The 24,620-nt window shown below is 42.9% G+C and overlaps 1 protein-coding gene across 1 annotated transcript in view; it reads left to right on the forward strand.

Annotated features, from left to right (window-relative positions):
- LOC121002531 (collagen alpha-1(XXI) chain-like) overlaps positions 1–24,620 on the forward strand; it is a 124,024-nt gene that overhangs the window by 44,400 nt on the left and 55,004 nt on the right. The window contains exons 7-12 of the mRNA XM_040433976.1: positions 53–226; positions 3,416–3,493; positions 3,663–3,674; positions 4,143–4,223; positions 14,669–14,722; positions 17,717–17,770. Of these exons, the coding sequence (XP_040289910.1) occupies positions 53–226; positions 3,416–3,493; positions 3,663–3,674; positions 4,143–4,223; positions 14,669–14,722; positions 17,717–17,770 (453 nt within the window). The remainder of the gene's footprint in view (positions 1–52; positions 227–3,415; positions 3,494–3,662; positions 3,675–4,142; positions 4,224–14,668; positions 14,723–17,716; positions 17,771–24,620) is intronic.

Here is a 24,620-nt window from a genome sequence, read left to right on the forward strand (position 1 = left end):
AAGGTGTCAATAGCCTCTCAATTTATTTCATTTACATTATGTTCTTCTTTAGGAACTATTTGATGAGCGGTGGCATCAGCTGAAGATACTAGTGAGAAGTAACAGTGCAGTCTTATTTCTAGATGATTCAATCATTGAAAACAGAGTCCTAGACGAAATTGGACCAATTTTTATTAATGGCAAAACTCAGGTTGTAAAGAAAGCGAAGGCAGATGAATCAATCACTGTAAGTATGGCTTTATATGTGGACAGTATATTACTTTGCTTATTATAGTATAGGACTGTTTTACTAATTATAGAGATTATAATTATGTACACTTGGTCAACATGCACTGATTTATTAGGGAACAGATAGGGGCATATACCAAAACCATAAGGCCCAATAGCAAAATTTGCACCCACTGTTAGAACATGACTACCTGAAGGACTTTGAAAGTGACTGGTTGATTATCTCTGAAAATGAAAGGACTGGAGAAAGATCTGTTTCAAGATTCAACACAAAAGTATTTCCAGGTTGGACAAATTTTAAGGGGTTGTATGAGTTATGTAAAAACAAAACAATAAAGCCCTGTAAATCTGATGGTCAGCAATATATAAATAAGATAAGCAAGTTTGAGGCCAAAAAATTATATTTACTCATTTCACTAGTTCTGTTCTGGCCCTTTGTTGACATGCAGTTGCAGAGCTGTGGAGGCATGTAACAACATTTTTTCTGAGGTTTTCCCTCATAAATACTTGTGGGTGTAAACAAAGTCTTTCTTTCCCCTCCGCCTGCTCTGCAAATGGAGTGAATAAAAGTTCTGCCCTGTCTGCAGTCTGACTGCTAAGATACTGATGTTGTATGTGGGATTACAAGTTACAGCTGTACATTACAATAACATTGCTGATACACACAGGATCTTCCCCTACCTGTTCTTGTGCAAAAAAATACAGAGGAGAGAACTCCTCCAGTCTTTGTCAGCTCTATGTCTGCAGGGTTAGGAGGGAGAGAAGATCCTGTGCACAGCATTTGTCTCTTCAGTGCCTGGAGAAGAGGAAACCCTGCAGCTGTTCAGTACCTGAGGCAGAGCCTCCAACACTGGGTCTAAGCTGCTGATAGTAGAAGGGGTTAAATTTTGCTGAATAATTCGGTGGGAAGGGAGACACAGGGCAGACGGCTTAACCAGCAGTTCGGCAGTCCAGGGGGCATAGCTTATCACTCCAACCAGCACAGAGGCAGACCTGCTCCTCCTGCTCCCTCAGGCTTGTGCACAGAACCTCATCAAACTCTTCACACACTAATAGCAACACCGCAGGAGAAATGCTAGCACAGGCTTCCAGTATCCGTAGTTTCAGGTGCTGCACATCTTGTATCTTCACAGCATAGACGATTGCCTTCAGATGATACGAGATGTGCAGCACCTGAAACTACGGATACTGTAAGCCTGTGCTAGCATTTCTCCTGTGGTGTTGCTATCAGTGTGTGAAGAGTGGGAGAAGAGGGTTGCATTGACAATCCAACACAATGGGCAGCACATTGAACACATTTTGTAAGTGGTCAGAAACTTGTAAATAACTCATGAAAGAATAAAGTTACGTTAAAACCAAGCACACCATTGTTTTTCTTGTGAAATTCCCAATAAGTTTGATGTGTCAAATGACCCTCTTCCTGTTGAAAAAACAAAAGTTGGATTCAAAATGGCCGACTTCAAAATGGCCGCCATGGTCACCACCCATCTTGAAAAGTTTCCCCCCTCACATATACTAATGTGCCACAAACAGGAAGTTAATATCACCAACCATTCCCATTTTATTAAGGTGTATCCATATAAATGGCCCACCCTGTAGATTAAGTGAATTGAAAACCCCTTACATTTGCTCAGTTAGAAACAAAAAACATAACTTGGACAAAGCCTTTATTGACAAGCACTGAGCACAGTAAAACATTACAATTATTTTAACCTAAATGTAAAGACATTTGGGGATATATGTATGCTTGTGTGCTTCTTCCTATATCTGTTATCCAAATCATGGATTATGTCCCTCTACAGACGATTTCCCACTGTGCTGGCAGATTAACATAACCGCACATCTCGCGAGACCACGATAATCTCGTGCATGTGCCGTTGCTGAGAGTATCAGCGCATGTGTAGATGATATGCCTACTAAAAAAGAATCATCGATTGTGCCCGCGCCTCTAAAGTTCATTTAGCGATGCATGCAAATTCATTGACGTGGATTTGTAGGCATATCATATGTGCATACGCTGATACATGGAGTCACAGTGCATCCGCAGGATGCTTAAGGTCGTGCAAGATGTCCGGCTATGTCAATCTGCCAGCAGAGGGGGTGTCTAGAGCTGTGGGGACCTCCTTTTACAAGCGTAAATTCATGGAGATGAACAAATGGATTTGTGATAAATCAATTCGCTCATCCTTAGTGTTTAAGAGGCCCCTTTACTGATAATTACTGGATACACACCATTCATTCTCAATAAATGCCTTATTGTCAGCAGAAATGAAAGTGGCATTTACATGCAGCAATAATCACCTCTGTATGGGATGAAGATTTGCTACTACAATTACTCAGCTCCATTTAGATCCACTGTTTCTGAGCAGCAGATCCCTATTTACAAGGGACAATGCGCTGCTGATACAATGATTTTGGGGGCTACATCAGTGACACCTTTATTTGATGAACGAGCCTTTCCTTGTTTATCGGGTGATCGGTCACACCTTTACGCAGGGTATTTATTGGGAACAAGCTTAATTTGTATGATTGTTTTTCCCAATAATTGGCCTGTGCAAGGGGGCATCCAAGAGTATAAAATTCCCCCCACATGCCCGGGCCCCCCACAATGAATATACTTACCCCGCTCCCCACGCCGCTGCTGCTTCTCCCCGTGCACGGATAAAAACATCCGGTGTTGGGGGGAGCAGTCAATGGCAGGCAGGGATGGGGACGAGCCTCCCTAGCGTCACCCGTGGTGCTAGGAAGGCTCGTCTCCCTCCCCGCCTGCCATTGGCTGCTCCCCCCTGACACCGGATGTTTTCACCCAAGCACAGGCAGAAGCAGCAGCGGCGGTGAGGGCACCAGCAGCGCCACCGGGAGCGGGGTAAGTATATTCACTGTGGGGGGCCCGGGCATCTGGGGGGAATTTTTATACTCTCGTATAACCCCTCTGTTCACATTAGCATTATGGCATCTATTGTCAAGATAGCTAAGCCAGATCAGTATTCAAATGGATTCTAAAGATGCAAGATGGACCACTGACATATAATGAGGTCCTTTTAAGTTTGACCCAGTATTTGAAAGTAAAAAAGACAAAAAATCCTAATGTATGTAAGAGTGATTGATCAAAAAAATATGGAAGTCAGAAAATTACCCAGAAGGAACTAAAGGAAACCTATTCATTCAAAATCTGCTCTATGTTTAGATGGAGATTCAGAAATTGCGGTTGTACTGTGATCCACAGCAAAGTGAAAGAGAGACGGCCTGCGAAATTTACTCTGTGGTAAGAGTTTATTAATGTCAATAAAAATAAAAAACTACAGTAAATATGTTTCTCGGAGATTTGGGACTTTGTTAAGATGATATTCAGATATCATTCTAATGTGGATTCATCTTGGCCTCAGAAAAATGTAGATTATTATTAACTTTCTTTATTTTCTCTTTATTACCAGGATGATCCTAGGGTAAGTACATGAACATTTTATAAATATATCATATACAGTTTAGATAAATACATGAATCTAGAAACACTGGCATAATGTTTTATTTATTTATTTATTTTACTTGAAATTAAATCTATTTTATACACCCATACATACTTAACTGAGACTTTATAGTAATGGTCTATCCTTAATATAGGCCATCAATAATATATTGGTGGGGAGGTGACACTCAACACCACTCAAATAAATAGGACTAGATTGCAGTACCAGGCACAGGCACTACAAAATGTACAGTGACAATGAAGGGGACACAGCACTTGCTTTTTTGCTGTGCTTCCTTCAATCTGCTGATAATGTGGGTGACAAGAGTCAGACTCCCACTGATATGATATTTGGTCTATCCTAAGGATAAACCATCAGTCTTTTAGTCTTGAAAACCTGTTTAACTATATAAATGCATATTAATGACTTTGCTTTCACTCTCCATAGTGTCCACTTGACAGGGTGCCTACATCTGCTTGTCAGTGTCCAGAAGGTCAGCCTGGGACTCCAGGAATACCAGGATCAGAGGTAAATCTTTTCTTTCATTGTTGATGTGTTGCTGCAAACTCTATATCTCAAAGTAATAGTAAACTGCTTAATACTAATGGGGTTTTCAGGGTTATCTTTAAGGATAAGTCATCAATGCCACATTGTGATGGTCAAACATCTGGACCCCAATTGATCAGCGGTTTGCAGCAGCCTCTGGTGCCAGAACTAACACAGAATGAGCTGGAAGTTGATATCTCTGTGTAGTGGTCCTTTAGGGTTACTGTACTGTAGTTATTTGCTACAGTCTCTGTGTTAGTTTTGGCACCTGCAGCAAACAGACGATTGGCGGCAGTGCCAGGTGTCTAACCACCACCCATCTGATATTGATTACCTATCTTTTATTGTGTTTAAAGGGGATTTTCCATCACAAACAATGAGGGAATCACGCCAGGTCTAAAAAAGTGAGCGTGAGGAGTAGAAAATGGTCTAAGTGTAAGACAGCAAGGAATCTATCTTACATTTAGAAGCGGCGGTCGATCCGCCGAAGTTATGTAGAGGCTGGCTCCTCTACATAATTTTGCCGGATCTACCGATAGCACAGGGGCTTATTGTGCCCTATAGTTTCTAAATTTCCCATTTGTAGAAAGACATTGAGACTATCCAACTATATACTATAAATGGCAGGACCATGCTTGTGTACTTTAGTTATCTTAGTAGACTTTGTTGGCTAAGCAATGTGTGGATCAGCTCACCTAGTCCTCCTTTGGCCAGTTTCACACTAGTGCACTCAATCGGAACAATGCGCATCATGTGCCGGACGCATTTACCGGACCAAAAACTGTTTCTCTTACCAAAGTCACAGCATCATAATGATCTATGCTGCTGTGTATCCCTGTCTGACCGTGGGTCCAGTGTACTGTACTGACATAATGCTGTGAGCACTGTACAGAAAAGCCACATTCAGGCAGGAATTCACATGATTGTAGATCTTTATTATACAGTGAGTTCAGTCAGGACAGCACTGTTTGGTCCGGGGAAATTGGTCCATCACATGCAGGTTTCCCTGACCCAATACAAATGGGTCTTACAGTGACAAAATTTTTATTTATTTTTTAAAATCTTCGTTCTGCACAAACAGGGTTGTCTCCCACATACAAAGCCAACTGCAAAAGTGGCAGGCATCCAGTAACTTCATTTGGAACACATACAACATTTAAAATCCAAGCTGCCTACATGTTTCAAGCGTGCAACACACATTTAGCCATGGCATGTCATGACCAATAGCGTGTTGCACTCTTGAGAAATGTAGGAAACTTGCTGGATGCCTTCCACTCTTGCAGCTGAAATTTTTTGCAACTGTGGATATGATAAATACAACCATAAGAAAAACAACTTTGATGTCCCAGTCTCTGGTGTCCATAGTTTTTCCCCCCTCTACTTAAATGTCCGTTTGTTTTGTGCCCCATTTAATTTCATTTAAAAGTTTAGCACACTTGATTAACTGGTCCTTGGGGCTCAGTTATTTGGCACCTTATTCCCTAATGCTCAGTGGATTAGGAGGGATTCACATGTGCCAACCTAGGTGGATGTACAGTTGCATTATGAATGCCTGCTCCTCCTTACTACCTCTTGTCTTATTATAAAAACAACAGTAAATATAAAAGCTACAATTTCTGGGGAAATTGTGTGAAGTGTTCTTGCCTCCACCAGTAGTCTACAACTGGAGTGGGGGGAGTAACTGGGTGGAGTGGCACTTTACTGGCGGTTGCCATTTTCAAACGGTTGTAGTGTAAAAATTATAAATCCTACAGCAAAGAGCTTTATATTGTGAGAATCACAAGACCCAGACCTACATTTGACGCATAGTATGTCTCTGAAATATAAAAAATTAAGGCACAGTCGCAGTTTAGAAATTGCCCTTCAAATTTGAGGTGGCTAGAGTGGAGTTTTAATGAATGTCAATGGGCGGCATGAGTTGCAAACAAATGGTCATATTGTGAAAACTATCAGGACTATGGCTTAGCCGTGGCCATTTTTAGTGGCAGCAGAGATAGCTGAACATTTGATATAAGATTTGTGTAGGTGGGCTTGAAAATGAGGGAGTGGTGGCAGTTTAGAAATCATGTCCTGATTTTTCAGCTCACACTCTAGTTTTGAACATTCCGCCATTCATTCCTATGGGACCAATTTCGCCACAAAAAACGATATTTTGTGAACCATTCGGCGAAACGTTCCACAAAGTAATAGCACACCAATCGGGAATAATCCACACGTTTTGGTATATTACCGTCTATGTAGCAAGATAACAAAATAATAGCAAAGACAGGTACACTCTGCGGTCTTACTAAACCCTCAAACTGATTTTAAAATTGAGAGATTAGCCAACATAGGACATGTCTGAGCCCGAGCACCGCGCCAAGGTTTCTCAAGTAGCTTGGGGACCTAACACTCACCTACCTGAGCCGTATGGGCTATACCAGGAGCCAGTGGGCAAATTACAGGAGCATGAGGCCGACTCACAAACAACTCACCAGTTACCTCCAGCATGTAACCATGCTTGCAATGGGAGGAGGGAGGAGTCTGCGAGTCCCACTCAAGACTGGCTGATATGGCCCAGGCCTCACAGGTGCACCTAAATGTAGCCTGTAGATGGAAAGCAGGAACATTTAAATTGGAGTTTATACACCTCCAAGCATCTCTATAAATACAAACTGAAAAGAATGGTGTAGTATTAAACAAGCAGGAAGTGCTCAAACCCACATGCAGTTGTGCATATACAGTACAGACCAAAAGTTTGGACACACCTTCTCATTCAAAGAGTTTTCTTTATTTTCATGACTATGAAGGCATCAAAACTATGAATTAACACATGTGGAATTATATACATAACAAACAAGTGTGAAACAACTGAAAATATGTCATATTCTAGGTTCTTCAAAGTAGCCACCTTTTGCTTTGATTACTGCTTTGCACACTCTTGGCATTCTCTTGATGAGCTTCAAGAGGTATTCCCCTGAAATGGTCTTCCAACAGTCTTGAAGGAGTTCCCAGAGATGCTTAGCACTTGCTGGCCCTTTTGCCTTCACTCTGCGGTCCAGCTCACCCTAAACCATCTCGATTGGGTTCAGGTCCGGTGACTGTGAAGGCCAGGTCATCTGGCGCAGCACCCCATCACTATCCTTCATGGTCAAATAGCCCTTACTTTCAAAGTTTTCCTATTTTTTCGGTAGTAATGATGGCCACTCGTTTTTCTTTACTTAGCTGCTTTTTTCTTGCCATAATACAAATTCTAACAGTCTATTCAGTAGGACTATCAGCTGTGTATCCACCTGACTTCTCCTCAACGCAACTGATGGTCCCAACCCCATTTATAAGGCAAGAAATCCCACTTATTAAACCTGACAGGGCACACCTGTGAAGTGAAAACCATTTCAGGGGACTACCTCTTGAAGCTCATCAAGAGAATGCCAAGAGTGTGCAAAGCAGTAATTAAAGCAAAAGGTGGCTACTTTGAAGAACCTAGAATATGACATATTTTCAGTTGTTTCACACTTGTTTGTTATGTATATAATTCCACATGTGTTAATTCATAGTTTGATGCCTTCAGTGTGAATCTACAATTTTCATAGTCATGAAAATAAAGAAAACTCTTTGAATGAGAAGGTGTGTCCAAACTTTTGGTCTGTACTGTATATAGGGGAGCAAATCCTGCACTTGTGGCCCGTTGCTAATGACGATCCCCAGCAAAAATGCATACGGTGGAGGATGCCCGCAGCGAACCACAAATACCACAATAGACATCCTACACAAGATAGCAATTATGTGGATGTGATAATCAATATAGCAATATAACAAAATAATAGCAAAGACAGGTGCACTCTGCGGTCTTACTAAACCCTCAAACTGATTTTAAAATTGAGAGATTAGCCAACATATCCTACGTTGTAGGACATGTCTGAGCCCGAGCACCGCGCCAAGGTTTCTCAAGTAGCTGTCTATGTAGTGTAAAAACTGTGGGAGGAGTTAGGGTGGTAAATTTGGCTATAATAATAAGAATACAGTTGCAAGAAAAAGTATGTGAACCCTTTGGAATGATATGGATTTCTGCACAAATTGGTCATAAAATGTGACTGATCTTCATCTAAGTCACAACAATAGACAATCACAGTCTGCTTAAACTAATAACACACAAAGAATTAAATGTTACCATGTTTTTATTGAACACACCATGTAAACATTCACAGTGCAGGTGGCAAAAGTATGTGAACCCTTGGATTTAATAACTGGTTAAACCTCCTTTGGCATCAATAACTTCAACCAAACGTTTCCTGTAGTTGCAGATCAGACGTGCACAACGGTCAGGAGTAATTCTTGACCATTCCTCTTTACAGAACAGTTTCAGTTCAGCAATATTCTTGGGATGTCTGGTGTGAATCGCTTTCTTGAGGTCATGCCCCAGCATCTCAATCGGGTTGAGGTCAGGACTCTGACTGGGCCACTCCAAAAGGCGTATTTTCTTCTGTTTTAAAGGGAACCTGTCACCAAAAAAATCGCCTATTAAGCTGTTAAGAGTACCTTATAGTGCTACATAGTTGTGTCCTATAGCACTTTTTCGTCCTTTTCCTGCATTTATCGTCACTGAGAAATCGATGTTTTAATCAGCCGCTGCCCCGTGTTTCAAGTCAGGCTTGAAGTCAAGGGGGCAGCGGCCTAGGCGTCTCCAATCCTGCTTTTCCGGACTCTCGCTGCCTTGATTGACACGCCGTATCTCAGTGCCGGGACCGCCTTACATATAGCCTTACATACTCGTGCCCGGCATCTTCTCTTCCTGCGCATACAGAGCGCGAGTATGTAAGGCTGGCGGGCGCATGCGCAGTAGTGAGACTGAAGCCGGCTGAGTGTACGAGCCGGAGCCGGGATCGCGCTACAGTAGCCCTTTACTGCGCATGCGGGCTGAAAGCGCGGTCCAGGCACTGAGATGCGGCGTGTCAATCAAGGCGGCGAGAGGCCAGAAAAGCAGGATTGGAGACGCCTAGGCCGCTGCCCCCTTGACTTCAAGCCTGACTTGAAACACGGGGCAGCAGCTGATTAAAACATCGATTTCTCAGTGACGATAAATGCAGGAAAAGGACGAAAAAGTGCTATAGGACACAACTATGTAGCACTATAAGGTACTCTTAACAGCTTAATAGGCGATTTTTGGGTGACAGGTTCCCTTTAAGCCATTCTGTTGTTGATTTACTAATATGCTTTGGGTCGTTGTCCTGTGGCAACACCCATCTTCTGTTGAGCTTTAGCTGGTGGACAGATGGCCTTAAGTTCTCTTGCAAAATGTCTTGATAAACTTGGGAATTCATTTTTCCTTCGATGATAGCAATCCGTCCAGGCCCTGACGCACCAAAGCAGCCCCAAACCATGATGCCCCCACCACCATACTTCACAGTGGGGATGAGGTTTTGATGTTGGTGTGCTGTGCCTCTTTTTCTCCACACATAGTGTTGTGTGTTTCTTCCAAACAACTCAACTTTGGTTTCATCTGTCCACAGAATATTTTGCCAATACTTCTGGGGAACATCCAGGTGCTCTTGTTCAAACTGTAAACGTGCAGCAATGTTTTTTTTGGACAGCAGTGGCTTCCTCTGTGGTATCCTCCCATGAAATCCATTCTTGTTTAGTGTTTTACGTATCGTTGATTCGCTAACAGGGATTTTAGCATATGCCAGAGACTTTGTAAGTCTTTAGCTGACACTCTAGGATTCTTCTTCACCTCATTGAACAGTCTATGCTGTGCTCTTGCAGCCATCTTTACAGGACGGCCTCTCCTAGGGAGAGTAACAGCAGTGCTGAACTTTCTCCATTTATAGAAAATTTGTCTTACCGTGGACTGATGAACAGCAAGGCTTTTGGAGATACTTTTATAACCCATTCCAGCTTTATACAAGTCAACAATTCTTAATTGTAGGTCTTCTGAGAGCTCTTTTGTGCGAGGCATCATTCACATCAGGCAATGCTTCTTGTGAAAAGCAAACCCAGAACTGGTGTGTGTTTTTTTTAGGGCAGGGCAGCTGTAATTTGTGCAGAAATCTATATCATTCCAAAGGGTTCACATACTTTTTCTTGCAACTGTATATATGTGAGATGCCATGCAAGAACACTTAACAAGTGATAAAATGGCTGTAAATACTAAAATTGCAAAATTAGAAACATTGCGATGTACAGAACTTTTAAGACTGACTTATAGGATAACTACTTTACCTCTTGTGGCATTAGAGGCTCAGCTTTCTTTTCTTTTTGGAAAGAGAGCTAGTTTGCATACCTTTTTTTCCCCAGATAATCCTTGCCTCCTGTCTGCTAGGCACTCTCCACAAGATAAAATAGTAGGTTATGGATCCTGACAAAGGCCTTTCACCCATTTAAGCCAGTTCTCTCGGCTATGCACTGATGAGGGGCAATCATTACGAAACAGCTGCCTGCAGATGTGGAACTGGCTAACATACTAAGTTATGTCTCAAGGCCAGTTAAAAAGTTGAGCATTGACTTATAGGTTAGATACATTACATCTGCTTACATCTTTCTTTTCTTTTTGGAAAAAGGACTAATTTGCATTTCAAAACGTCGAGAAACAGCCAAGTGTTGCATTATCTCCGTCAGTCCCATAGACAGTTCTATGGGACCTAGATTCTTAAGAAATAATAAAATGCATTCTCTTAATCATGTGATCCTACAGGGTAACAAAGGACCTGTCGGTGAAAGTGGAGTCCCGGGGCCTGAGGGAAAACCTGTGAGTTACTTTAATGTTTGTACAGTATTACTATAGCATACAACTTCTTCCAAAAAATGCTACCTATGAAGATATTATAGAATTTTGATGAACTATCCTTAGAATAGACCATCAAAATTAAAACAGTGGGGGCCTGAATCTCGGCACCCCTATTGATCAACTGTTTGAAGGGAAAGGATCACTTCTCTCAGCAGCCTCCTCATTGTTTACGGAGCTGATCAGTGGTCATGCTGAGAGTTGAACATTCATCAATCGAATATTTATGGCCAAACCACCATAACATAAATGCACATAATGGATAAGCTTGCATTAAGCCTCCATGACATTGTGCGGGCAGAGGAACTGTGTCAGCAAAACAGTTGAGCTCCCACTGTAATGGCCAGGATCGGACATATTTCTTGTCCTGTTCTTTTAACCCCGAAGATGCTGCAATTAATAGTGACCAAGGCACCTAGGCAGTTAGCCAGAGGGAAGAGTGCTCCCTTTGTCCCTATGGTCCCCTGAACCAGCAAATGTTATCACAGAGTGCCAAAAGAAAGCCATGGCAGCCAGGGCCTAACAAAAGACCACAGGTCTGCCTTTACTAAATGCTTAAGAGTGAAAAAAGGAATAAAAAAATAAATTAAAAGTGGTTCCATAAAGTGGTTTTATTTTGTAAAAGTTGAAAAAAACATGCATACATATGCAGCGGAACTGATTTGTATTCCCACTTCCACTATTCCAACATTAATAAAAGTCAGTCATTAATTTATATGTATCCCAAATGATGTCAAAATAAAATATTGCCCTGCAAAAAAACAAGCCCTCATACAGCTACATTAACAGAAAAATTCGGTATATAAAGGTAAGGCTCTTGAAAGGTCGCACAAAAAATACTTTTTTTTTTTGCATGATGCGCTATTATTGTAGAAAAGTACTAAGAAATAACAGTAAAAAAAAGAAATGTGGATCTGTAGAATAGACTACCTCAGGACATGGTCACAGCTGGAACAGTGGACAGTTTTAAAAATGGTTTAGATAAATTCCTAAAGGGGTTGTCCGGGTTCAGAGCTGAACCTGGACATACCCATAATTTCACCCAGGCAGCCTCCCTGATGTTGGCATCGGAGCATTTCATGCTCCGATGCTCTCCCTTGTCCTGTGCTGGATCGCGCAGGGCAAGGGCTCTTTTATTTACAATAACACACTGCCGGGTGGAGGCTTCTGCCCAGTAATGTGTTCGGTGATGTCACTGACTCTGATGGGCGGGCTTTAGCGCTGCCCTAGCCGTTTTACAGGCTAGGGCAGCGCTAAAGCCCGCCCATCAGTGCCGGTGACGTCACCGGTCTCACTGATGGGCGGAAGCCTCCACCTGGCAGCCCTATGGAGAGCCCAGTTCATCACCGGAACGCCAGAAAATACCATCGCCCTGTGCGATTTAGTGCAGGACAAAAGAGAGCATCGGAGCATGAACTGCTCCAATGCTCAAGTCAGATTGCTCTGAACCCGGACAACCCCTTTAAAAGTAAATGACATTAATGCTTATGAAAATGTGTAGAAATCTGAGTCTCATTTCCTTCTGGGATTCACGTCCCTACCTATCCCTTGGTTGAACTTGATGGACTTATGTCTTTTTTCAACCATATTAACTATGTAACTATGTAATAACTACACAGATTTGATATTGTTGTAATCATACCGACCTATAGAATAAAAGTAATGTTAGTTATGCCCCAAAATTAATGGCACAATAATTAAAACATGATATCAATGACGGAATGCCTGTTTTTTTTCAACTTCTTGCCATAAAGAGAGTTAATAAAAGTTAATGTTATATGTACCCCACAACAGAGCTATTGAAAAAGGCACTTCATTCCACAACAAACAAGCCCTCATATGGCTAAGGCTACTTTCACACTGGTGTTTTGGTTTCCGTTTGCGAGATCCGTTCAGGGATCTCGCAAGCGGTCCAAAACGGATCAGTTTTGCCCTTAATGCATTCTGAATGGATAAGGATCAGTTTGGCTCCGTTTCGCCTCCATTCCGCTTTGGAAGCGGACACCAAAACGTTGCTTGCAGCATTTTGGTGTCTGTCTGATGAAACTGAGCCAAACACAATATTGCACAATAGAAAATGGATCCGTCCCCCATTGACTTTCAATGGTGTTCAAGACGGATCCGTTTTGGCTATGTTAAAGATAATACAAACTGAACCGGTCTGAACGGATGCATGTGGTTGTATTATCTGAACGGATGCATTTGTGCAGATCCATGACGGATCCGCACCAAAGGCGAGTGTGAAAGTAGCCTAAATCAATAGAAACGTTAAAAAGTTATAGTTCTAAGAATGCAGCCGTGCAAAAAAATTCTCTCACCTGAATACTAAAATAAGCTTGGTAGTTAAGGTGTTAAAATCCTAGAAACCCCCTTAAAAGTATCTATTGCTGCAAAGCTATTCAATGTAGTTTAAAAGAGGAAGTGATGTGCAGTGTATTGCTGTATACCATATATATAATCATTATAATTTACAAAATACAGTTGGATTTTTTTTTAAAGAAAAGGTACTAATTACAAAAGAACATACTTCATGTCTTCAGGGTTTCCCGGGGCCTCCAGGACCACCTGGCATACCTGGAACGCCAGGAGAAAGGGTATGTATTTTTCTAATAACTGTATCGGAATAATTAATAACTTTTTGCTTTATTTGTAGTCAATAAGGTGTAACTTACCTGAACTCTCCTACTATCATGTATCATTAGTAGTACTTGTGTCCTCCAATGTTGTATAGGGCTTAAAGGGGTTGTCCGCTTTTTACTATTGATGACCTGCCCTCAGGATAGGTCATTAATATCAAATTGGCAGTGGTCCGACTCCCTGCAACCCCGCCAATCAGCTGTTTGAGGAGAAGACAGCACTTGTACAAGTGCTGACTTCTCTGCTCTTTTTACTTGCTCGCCAGAACAATTGCAGTGGTGGGCAGGTGTAATTATGGCGTCCCCATTCACTTCGGCTACTTTCACATTAGTGTTGCAATTGCTGGGTGAGCAGGTAAACAGAGCAGAGAAGGCAGCGCTTGTATAAGTGCTGCCTTCTCTTCAAACAGCTGATTAGCGGGGGTGGCGGGCGTCGGACACCTGCCGAACTGGATAGGTCATCAAAAGTAAAAAGCGGACAGCCCCTTTAAGTGCAACTGTAACCTCTGCATCCCTATAGTTGCTCTGATGTGGTATGACCACAAGCTAGTTAATGAGGAGGAAAATCTGTGTATGTATCTGTGCCTATGTCTATCTTTTCATTATTTGGAGTTAGACTTAAAAAATTTTGTAGTAGAGTTTGGTAAAATGTTTCCTATATGTAAAATTTAAGGATTATAGTTTAGGGTATGTCCACATGGTACAGAAAAGACCCGTGGAAGATTTCACCGCAATTCTGCATGTTTTACCACAGATTTCGACATATGCATGGCAAAGGGGAAAATCTGCAGAAACAGTTGACATGCTGCACATATAAAGTAGGCACGCAGTTCAATTTACACAAGGACATTTTTCACAAGATTGTAAATGTTGCTACAATCTCATCCACTTTGCTACAACAGTATTCCACAAATCTGGAAGGAAAATGCAGCATTTCAGCTGTGGATACCGCCTTTCGCCCTCTCAAAGCCTTTTGCACGTTGATGATATGATGTAGTAAAATGTATCTATACTTTTTTGGTCTGTTTTAGGGTCCACATGGGCCACCCGGGATAAAAGGTGATCCTGGTCACCCAGGAGTTCAGGTAAGAAGTGTGAGAGTTTTCTTATCATATAGAAGGATAACCATAAATTGTGCTGATCCTCAGTAACGGCATCCAGTTGTCGGTATAAAAACACAATTTTCTGGCTCCATTAGTCAATACAATTTTTTTTCCCTCTAAAAATATACATGACAATATAATGTGTATATTTTTGACATTCTACAGTAGATATATACTGACAAGTAGTGATTGGTAGCTCAGGTCAGGTGCTATAAATATATTAGCAGGTTGATATATTTTTACTTCACTATATATTCATTACCTTAAAGGGTCACTAACTTTTCAAAAAACTTTTGATATATCATAGAGACATATCAAAAGTTTAGATCGGTTGGGGTCTGATTGCTGAGATCCCCACGATCTCTAGAACGTGCGGAGAGAAGCACATGCATAGCGCCTTCTCTCCTTGCTGCATGAAGCCCGTTCCAAAAAAATCAATGGGCTATGGTCTTGAATCCATCCTGTGCATCAAGGAGAGAGAGTGCACAAGCTTCTCTACCCTGGTTCTTGAGACCGGTGGAGGTCTCAGCACTCAGACCCCCACCGATCTAAACTTATAATATGCCTCTATGACATATCAAAGGTTTTTTGAAAGGTTAGTGACCCTTTAAACTTATTCTGGAATAAATACTAACAAATTATTAATCTTGATTTTTTTTAGGGACCACCTGGAATGCCTGGTGTGTCGGGCCAAATAGGACTTAAGGTATTAGAAATAGTTTTGTTTTCTGTTCCAAAAATCCCAAACAAGTGTCAAATCATTGATCTAGCTTTACTACATCGACACTGTGTAATGTATTTCTACCTTCTCCTGATGTCAACAACATTCCTATGCAGGCAATTCCAATATCTCAATTTCCAGATTTACGGATGTGCCTGCGCCTAGAATCTGTGGCATAGCTCGGTTTTCTACAACATTTTTCCAACTTGCTTAAAAAAGGGTGGGTCTTCGTGTGAACTGGGCATGGTTTTGGGGGAAAAGGGATATGGCATAAGATTCAACATTTTGCGTAGTGCATAAATAAAGCCGTCAAAGCACCTACTTCTTTTCAGCACATAATTAAACCTTATTGTACACAAAAATAAGTTTTTTCAAAATATATATAGTTTGTTAATGTGTGATAAAAAATAATAATAATAATGATGGCACATTCCTGAACTATATACAGACCATATAAGCACATTACTAGACCCATGGGAAACTTACCTGTCCAATAGGCCCCAGATGTCCAGCTCGCGCTCTCCTCTTGCTCATAGTCTCCAAAACCTGCCTGAAGTATGTGGGGTTTCGCTCTGGTAGATAGGCTAAGTGGGCGCAGTACAGAGGCAAAATACAAGTTCTTAACTCAGAACGTCAGTGTTTATTCACACTTAAGGCAATTGCACAAAACAGCATGTAACTTTGCAGTCACCTTGCTGGTAGTTCTGCCTCCAGTAGTCCACAGCAGGCTTTAGGGGGCCTGTTTCCCCAGCATGCGGCTCTCAGCCCTCCAGCACGGCACAAAGCCTCAGATTCCAAAAACAGAGACATCTGAGCCCAGCTGCCAATTTAAGGACAGCCAGGTGCTGCCAAAACCCGGAGAAGCACTTAAACTCCAGTCCGGTATATGACCTCACCTGGCTGGAAACCAGCCCAGCCACACATGCTGGGAGGAAAATACCTGCCTTGCCAGACACAACCCCTCACTGTGTCACAAGTATTACTCCTCCTACTGCTCCATTGTGTCAAAGAGAATTACAAACAGACCAGGGCATTGGCTCCCCTTTGGCCCAGCGGCACTAACCTTTACTGCTTAACTCTCAGTAGACCTCGCTTTCATCACTCCCTTTGGTCACATTGCCAGAAGTTTCTGCAAGAACATTTCCATCAATGCAACCATCACTGTGGCCACTACTGGCGCCCACTGCAATTTTCTGGTAACCACCGCTTGGTGACTCAGTCAGGGACTGCTTAGCTTGTAGTCGGTGATCCAAACTTTAGTACACCTCTAGTTGAGGGCTGTGCACTGCATTTGGTGTTACTGGATCACTTTTATGGGGAAAAGCTTAGGGCCTGCTTATCCTTCCCATGCTGTAACTGCACTGCAGCAGGCCTTGTCCAGTGCTCACTGCCAGCAGGGGAAGAGGCGTGGTGAGTGTGTGCCCATAGCTGCACTGGGAAGGATGGTGAAGTGTGCACCATCTTCTTCCAAGCAGTGATTCTGGCCAATTTATCGCCTCCCACATCATCAGGGGATGAATGGCACCACCATTCTTTCCTACTCTACAATTAAATGGGTCACACTCCACAGGGTATCTTCATGAAGGGAGAGGGGCTGGCATCTTCTCTTTTCTGACTGGGGGTAGAGCAGAGTTAGAGAGGAGGGCTACTCATACATTTAAAGGGGTCATAGCTTTGGAGAAGTAAGGCGATCATTTCTTATGGTGGACTCGGCACCCACCCTACAACTGTAACATAACTTATACTGATACCTTTATAGTCTATTTACTTTTTCATTTTGTTTTTTTATTGTATTTGGTAAGAAGTTAAAAAAACATATAGAAGAAAAAAGCATCTACTACTACTTGTAATTATAATTTCTTATAACATAGTAACATAGTACATAGGGCTGAAAAAAGACATCTGTCCATCCAGTTCGGCCTGTTATCCTGCAAGTTGATCCAGAGGAAGGCAAAAAAAAAAACCCTGTGAGGTAGAATCCAATTTTCCCCACTTTAGGGGAATAAAAAATTCCTTCCCGACTCCAATCAGGCAATCAGAATAACTCCCTGGATCAACGACCCCTCTCTCCCTGGATCAACATTCAAAAGGAAAAAATATAACAAACTTGCCTTTCCACTAAATAAAGTACAGTAAATTAGTTCATGCAAAAGGTAAATGTATTACAATATGTACAGTTTGAATATGGATTGGTATGTAAATGTGTCATGATATAACATTGTATAACATAGAATATTTTTTTTCTTACATATCAGGGACCAATTGGACCAAGTGGTCAGCCTGGAAGTCCTGGGATTCCAGGAAAAAAGGTACAAATTGAATGATATAGCACTATCTTATTCCAAGATGTTGCCATGACAAAAACTAAATATATGAATCCAACTTGTCCAGTCCTATGAAATAACATGCCCTTTCGGCTAGCTCAGGTGTTGATGAATTCAAAGGAGTCAGGTTTTGGTAACAATTGTCCAAGATTTGGACAATCCCTATGTGACAATAAGCAGATCACAGATAGTTCCTCTGCTGGGCCCCACAGTTGTTATGGTGCCCATACCCCTTCAATAACTTGTTTCACTAGTAGCTATCTCTCCTGAGTCTTGGCTGAGTGTGTTTGTGCTTTTATTGGGGAAGTGAGGTGAAAGTTGCTGCCAAACACTCCTGTTTGAGGATCCCAAACAAAATATTAACTCTAGTAACTCAGTAAAGGGTTGTCAGAGATAATCAAAAATTATATCAATGCCCCTGAATGCTGTTAAAATTATGCATACCAACACACACATCTCTGGCGCCATTTTTTGCACCGCCAGTTCGAGTCCCCCTGCTGTTAGCTGACACACTGCCGTTGTGATGTATGACTGCTGTAGCCAATCATTGTCATCAGCGGTATACCTCCAGTTTGAGCCACTTTTATTTTGTGCATTTTTAGACTGACTGGTCTAAATTTGAGTAAATAATTTAAGTAAATATTAGACAGGATTAGTAAATCTGCCCCACTGTAATTCATTTTGCTTAATGAATAGTAGTTCTCAAGTAGTGACTGAGCGAATAAGTAATTTGTACTTCTGTCTGAGGTGATGAGATAAGATTTCCAGATGCTTTGAAGGCTATGGAGATCTTCTGGGGCAATGTTTTTATGATTGCTCTTTACTCATTTTGGGCTAAATTTTTTTTTTTCATTTGGTCTTTATTAAAAATATTCAGCCATTCTGTCACAAAGGGTTAACTGTTTGTCTAGCTGTGTGAATTGTACTTTCACTTTGTGCAGGTCATCTAATAATCCTTATTTCTAAATTACTAGTAGCTCAAAAACACTTATTTAAGCAACATTCTTAGCAGTAAGATAAGAACTGAGCTGTAATAAGTGTTTATAATGTCAGAGAGCAGAGATAAGAAACCCTCAGCTAAACTGTGATGGAACAGAGTAAAAACACAGATCCTACTGCTAGAGAATCTCAAAACTGTAGAGAAATAGTGTTTTGCTGAAGAGCAAGACTTTAGGTTCAGATACTCTTTAAAGAGAGACTCTTAAGTGAACTACACGTCAAAGGAAGGTTTGATTTTATTAAATATAATAAGTAGTATATACATATAGCGATATAATGTCCTTCTTTTGCACTTATCTACATACAAAGGATAAAGAACATAATGCACAATTACATCAACACTTCATCTGGGGCGAAAGCGGTCAGAGTTTCGATCAGGAAAACACCGATTAGCTCCCTACACAAGGCGCCCCCCCGTAGGATGAGCTTCTGACTTCTTTCCTGAAGGGTCACAGCTTTATACCAATTAAACAAAAAGCTCCATTCCCTAGTGGAACGTAGCCAGCACATGCGCTCCATAATTGTCACTGTGTATGTGTGGTTCATCTGCTATCACCCCAGACCTTGGAGCGGTTAGTTCCCAGGTCCGCAGCGAGTCAGAATCCCAAACAACCTTGAGAAAATATGTAGACAAAGCCTTACTCCCTTGCACCTGCATTTACAGGTCATAAAATGAAATTTTAATGAACAGATACAAGATGGAATTCAAATGACCAGAAACTTCATCTTCACACTTTAAATAGGAGCCCACATTTTTCAATAAAGATCAATTGAAAAAATTATTTTTTTAGCTCAAAATGAGTACAATGCAATAATTTAAAAAATTGTCCTCAAAAGGTGTACATAGCCTTTAAAGGAATGAAAACACAATAGATTCAATGTAGTATCACAATGGAGTTCCACAAGTGAGAATAAAAAATATGTGGTTTAAAACTGAACCCTTAACACACCATGACGTACTATTATGTCATGGCAGCAAGGTCATTCCCACTTTGTGCCATAATACTACTGTATGTCATGGTGATGGCACAGCCTCACTTGCGAGTGCTGGCTGTGTTATACATCAGGCACCCAGGTCCTCTTCACTCCTGGCAGTTTCGTGACCACAGTATTTTATTGGTTAGACAGAGGGACCTCCCTCTGTCCTCTGATCGGCACCCCACAAACACAAATGCGGGATATGATTACTCAGCATGGCAGCTGGGGGCCTTCTGAAGAGTCCAAGGCCTGCCATGTCCCGGCTGGCAGGCTGTATTATTGTGCCTGTCAGAGTGATTATGTGTTCAACTGCTCTCCGCCCTCTCCTTTGAAGTAAAAGCAACTGTGAAGCAGCCCAATGCAGAGAGCACTTCAGCCCAATGCTCGGAGCTGTAACGGTCGCGTACACACACACACAGGGGGAAGGGAAGTGACCACTGCGCTCCACCCTTACTCCTGGCCCTGCCTACTTGCCTCGCGAGTCCTAATGACAGGGGACAACTGGACGGCAATCCCTAACTTGGAGTAAGTGCAGGGATGACAGACAGACAAACAACAGGACGTGAACGGACCGAGTCAATACCAGGAAAGCTGCAAAGTACAAATGGAGCAAGCAGAGAATTGTCAGGAGAAGCCGGGGTCATAAATACCAGGAGAGCAGAGAAGTACAAGAGGAGTCCTAAGAGAGTAGTCAGGTGGGAGCCGAGGTCACAATACCAGGACGGATGTGCAGTACAGGAGGATCAGGCAAAAGGATGGTCAAGGAACAGGATCAGGTAAGTATTCAGCAGTCCAACAAATACCAGGAACCTAGAAATTAACAGGCAACCTGTAGCCAGCAGGCTGCCTGTATTTATAGTGGGGAGTGAGGGTCATGTGACGTGGCCAGCGTCACATGACCGACAGACCAACCAGTCGAGCACCGAGTGATCAGCTCGGCGCTCAAGGCAGACTTAGGAGCAAGGAGCCACCCAGCTAGTAAAGCCGCCCTGGGAATGAGGTCAAACACAGAACCTCACTCCAAAAGCTAAGCAACAGTTCTGCGGGCAATGGGGGACTGAGTGCACCTTCGGAACCCCGTGACAGTACCCCCCCTTTTACGAGGGGCCACCGGACCCAAGACTTCAGGTGATGGCTTTTCAGGGTGTTTTAAATGAAATTTACGAACAAGTCTAGGAGCATGAACCTCCCTGGCAGGTACCCAAGATCTCTCTTCAGGTCCATACCCCTTCCAGTGAATCAGGTACTGCAAGGAATTACGCACCTTCCTGACATCCACTATTTTAGACACCACATACTCGACAGCATCATTAACAAGAACTGGCGGAGGCGAGGCTTTTGATGGTACTACCGGTTCAAAATATTTTTTAAGCAGAGATTTATGGAACACATTATGAATGTGGAATGACTCAGGCAGCTCCAACCTAAAAGATACCGGGTTAATCACTTCCGTGATCTTATATGGTCCAATAAAACGAGGAGCAAATTTTTTAGAAGTTACCTTGAGAGATAGATTCTTGGAGGACAACCATACTTTATCCCCAACCTGAAAGTTTACCCCCCCTTGAACGTCTCCTATCGGCCTTGAGTTTTTGAGAACATTGAGCCTTTTCTAGGTTCGATTGAACCCGGGCCCAAACTGTGCACAGTTCGGAGGAGAGTTTATCAGCTTCAGGGTTAGTGGAGGAGACGGATGACCCAGAATGAAAACGGGGATGAAAACCATGGTTACAAAAGAAAGGGGAGATCCCAGCAGAAGAATTGACACGGTTATTCAGAGCAAATTCAGCCAATGGAAGGAATTTGACCCATAATTGCTGGTCATCAGCAACATACAACCTCAGGAATTGTTCCACAGACTGATTAAGGCGTTCAGTCTGCCCATTACTCTCAGGATGGTAGGCGGAAGAAAAAGACAACAAAATTTTACATCTTTGACAGAAGGCTCTCCAGAATTTGGACACAAACTGCACACCCCTGTCCGAAACAATATTTTCCGGGATACCATGCAATCGAACAATTTCTTTCACAAAAATAGACGCCAGGGTTTTGGCATTCGGGAGTTTAGACAGGGGAATGAAATGGACCATCTTGCTAAACCTATCCACCACTACCCACACTACAGTCTTACCCTCCGCCAGCGGTAGGTCAGTTATAAAGTCCATCGAGATATGGGACCAGGGTCTACTGGGAATGGGTAGGGGTCGTAGGTTACCAGCAGGGCGAGTCCTAGGTGTCTTGGACCTGGCACAAACCTCACAGGCTGACACATAGGACTTGACATCCCTAGTTAGAGTGGGCCACCAATAAGATCTAGAAACCAGATCCTTAGTGCCCTCAACACCCGGATGTCCACAAAAGGCAGAATCGTGACACTCACCCAACAGCTGGAGACGAAATTGTACGGGAACAAACAACTTATCTGTTGGGGTGGATACCGGTGCCAGATGTTGTTCCGACCTAATGCGAGCTGAGATATCCTGGGTAAGAGCTGCTAAGAAGATTTTTGCTGGTAGGATGGATTCAGGTGGTACCTCAGTAGGTTGAAAAGCCTGGAAGCTCCGAGATAATGCGTCCGCCTTCACATTTTTACTTCCCGGCCTGAACGTGATGGAAAAATCAAAACGAGTAAAAAACAGAGCCCATCTGGCTTGACGGGGATTCAACCTCTTAGCAGACTCGAGAAACATAAGGTTTTTATGGTCAGTGACAACAGTTACACAATGCCTTGCCCCCTCCAGAAAATGCCTCCACTCCTCAAATGCCCATTTAATGGCCAGCAGCTCCCTATTCCCTATGTCGTAGTTTCTCTCCGTGGGAGAGAATATCAAAATGTCGTCAAAATAGACAATAACAAATTTACCTAAGAATTCCCTAAGAATGTCATTCATGAAGTTTTGGAACACAGCTGGGGCATTGCTGAGTCCAAAAGGCATCACCTGATATTCAAAGTGTCCTACCGGAGTATTGAACGCTGTCTTCCATTCGTCTCCCTCCTTGATTCGGATTAGATTGTATGCCCCTTTCAGGTCAATCTTGGAAAACCAGGTTGCCCCCAGGACCTGGTTAAATAAATCCGGAATCAATGGGAGGGAGTATCTATTCTGGACAGTGATTTTATTTAATCTCCGGTAATCGATACATGGCCTAAGACCACCATCTTTTTTCTTAACGAAGAAAAACCCCGCCCCCATAGGAGAGACAGAAGGTCTAATATGCCCTTTACCAAGGCTCTCCTTAATATAATCTTCCATGGCCTTGCGTTCGGGCATAGAAAGATTATAAATTCGTCCTTTAGGAAACTTGGCCCCCTCTACTAGCTCTATGGTACATTCATAAGGTCTATGGGGGGGTAGAACCTCTGGGGTTGGTGATGAGAATACATCAGAATATTCTCTAACAACAGAGGGTAAAGTATCAGACTTTACTGAGACCCCAGCCTGTACCACGGACAGGCACGAGTCACATTTAGGCCCCCATCTCACCAACTCCCCATTGGACCAATCTATAGTGGGGTTATGTAGTCGGAGCCAAGGCAACCCTAGTACCACCTCAGCAGGTAGGTTCTCCAGGACTAGAAGCGAACATCTCTCTGAGTGGCACACACCCACGGTTAGAGAAATCTCCGAGGTACATAAGCTCACCGTACCACCAATAAGAGGAGTAGCATCAATAGCCATGACATGGATAGGAGTTGGTAAGGCAAACATACCCAATCTAACAGCATACTCAGAGTCAATAAAGCTAGCCGCTGAGCCAGAATCAATAAAGGCCTTACCCGCCCATTTATCTACTCCCAGAGAAATCGTAATGGGTACCGAAAGCTTACATTTAGAAAATTCAGGGTGTACCTGGTCTTTAGGTTGCCTTGCCTTAGGAGACTTGACAGAGAGGACCTTCTTAGGACACTGGTTGATCCAATGGGCAGAATCTCCACAGTAAAAGCATTCTCCACGTCTGCGGCGAAGATTCCCTCGGGTCATGCCAACCTGCATGGGTTCCTCGGTGGAGACCTCAGCATTGTCTCTGGGATAGGCCTCTGGCTGGACCACCATCTGGGAAGAGAACTGTTGTTCCTGTCGTCTCTCTCTAACCCGTCGGTCAAGTCGGACAACAAGGGTCATCATCTCCTCTAAGGTCTCTGGAAGTTGATAACTGACCAGAAGATCCTTTAATTTATCAGACAGACCTGACCTGAACTGACTCTTCAGGGCTGGTTCGTTCCATCCTGAGGGGACACACCACCTTCTGAATTGGGTGCAATAATCCTCCGCTGGTAAATTGCCCTGAACCAGTGCCTTTAGAGCCGTCTCGGCTACTAGAGCCCTGTCTGGTTCATCATAGAGGGTACCTAGGGCCTGAAAGAACCCCTCCACAGAATATAAACAACTGGCGCCAGCAGGTAAAGAGAACGCCCAGTCCTGGGGATCACCCTGTAATCGGGAAATGATAATGCCCACGCGTTGACTCTCGGGGCCAGAGGACACGGGGCGCAAACGGAAGTAAAGTTTACAACTCTCCTTAAAAGAGAGAAACTTCTTCCGGTCTCCAGAAAAGGTTTCTGGGAGCTTAATCTGGGGCTCAAAATGCGGACTGGAGGCCTGAGGAGTGGAAGAGCCTTGCCCTAACTCAAAAGAGCTGAGTTTTTCCCCTAACTCCTGCACCATCTGCGTCAGATTAGAGACATAGTCAGTCAGGGTCACCAGAGGATTCATAATACAGTGGTTATTGGGCCTGTTAATCTGTAACGGTCGCGTACACACACACACAGGGGGAAGAGAAGTGACCACTGCGCTCCACCCTTACTCCTGGCCCTGCCTACTTGCCTCGCGAGTCCTAATTACAGGGGACAACTGGA

Source organism: Bufo bufo, chromosome 5, assembly GCF_905171765.1.
Source record: "Bufo bufo chromosome 5, aBufBuf1.1, whole genome shotgun sequence".
Classification (NCBI taxonomy): Eukaryota; Metazoa; Chordata; class Amphibia; order Anura; family Bufonidae; genus Bufo; species Bufo bufo.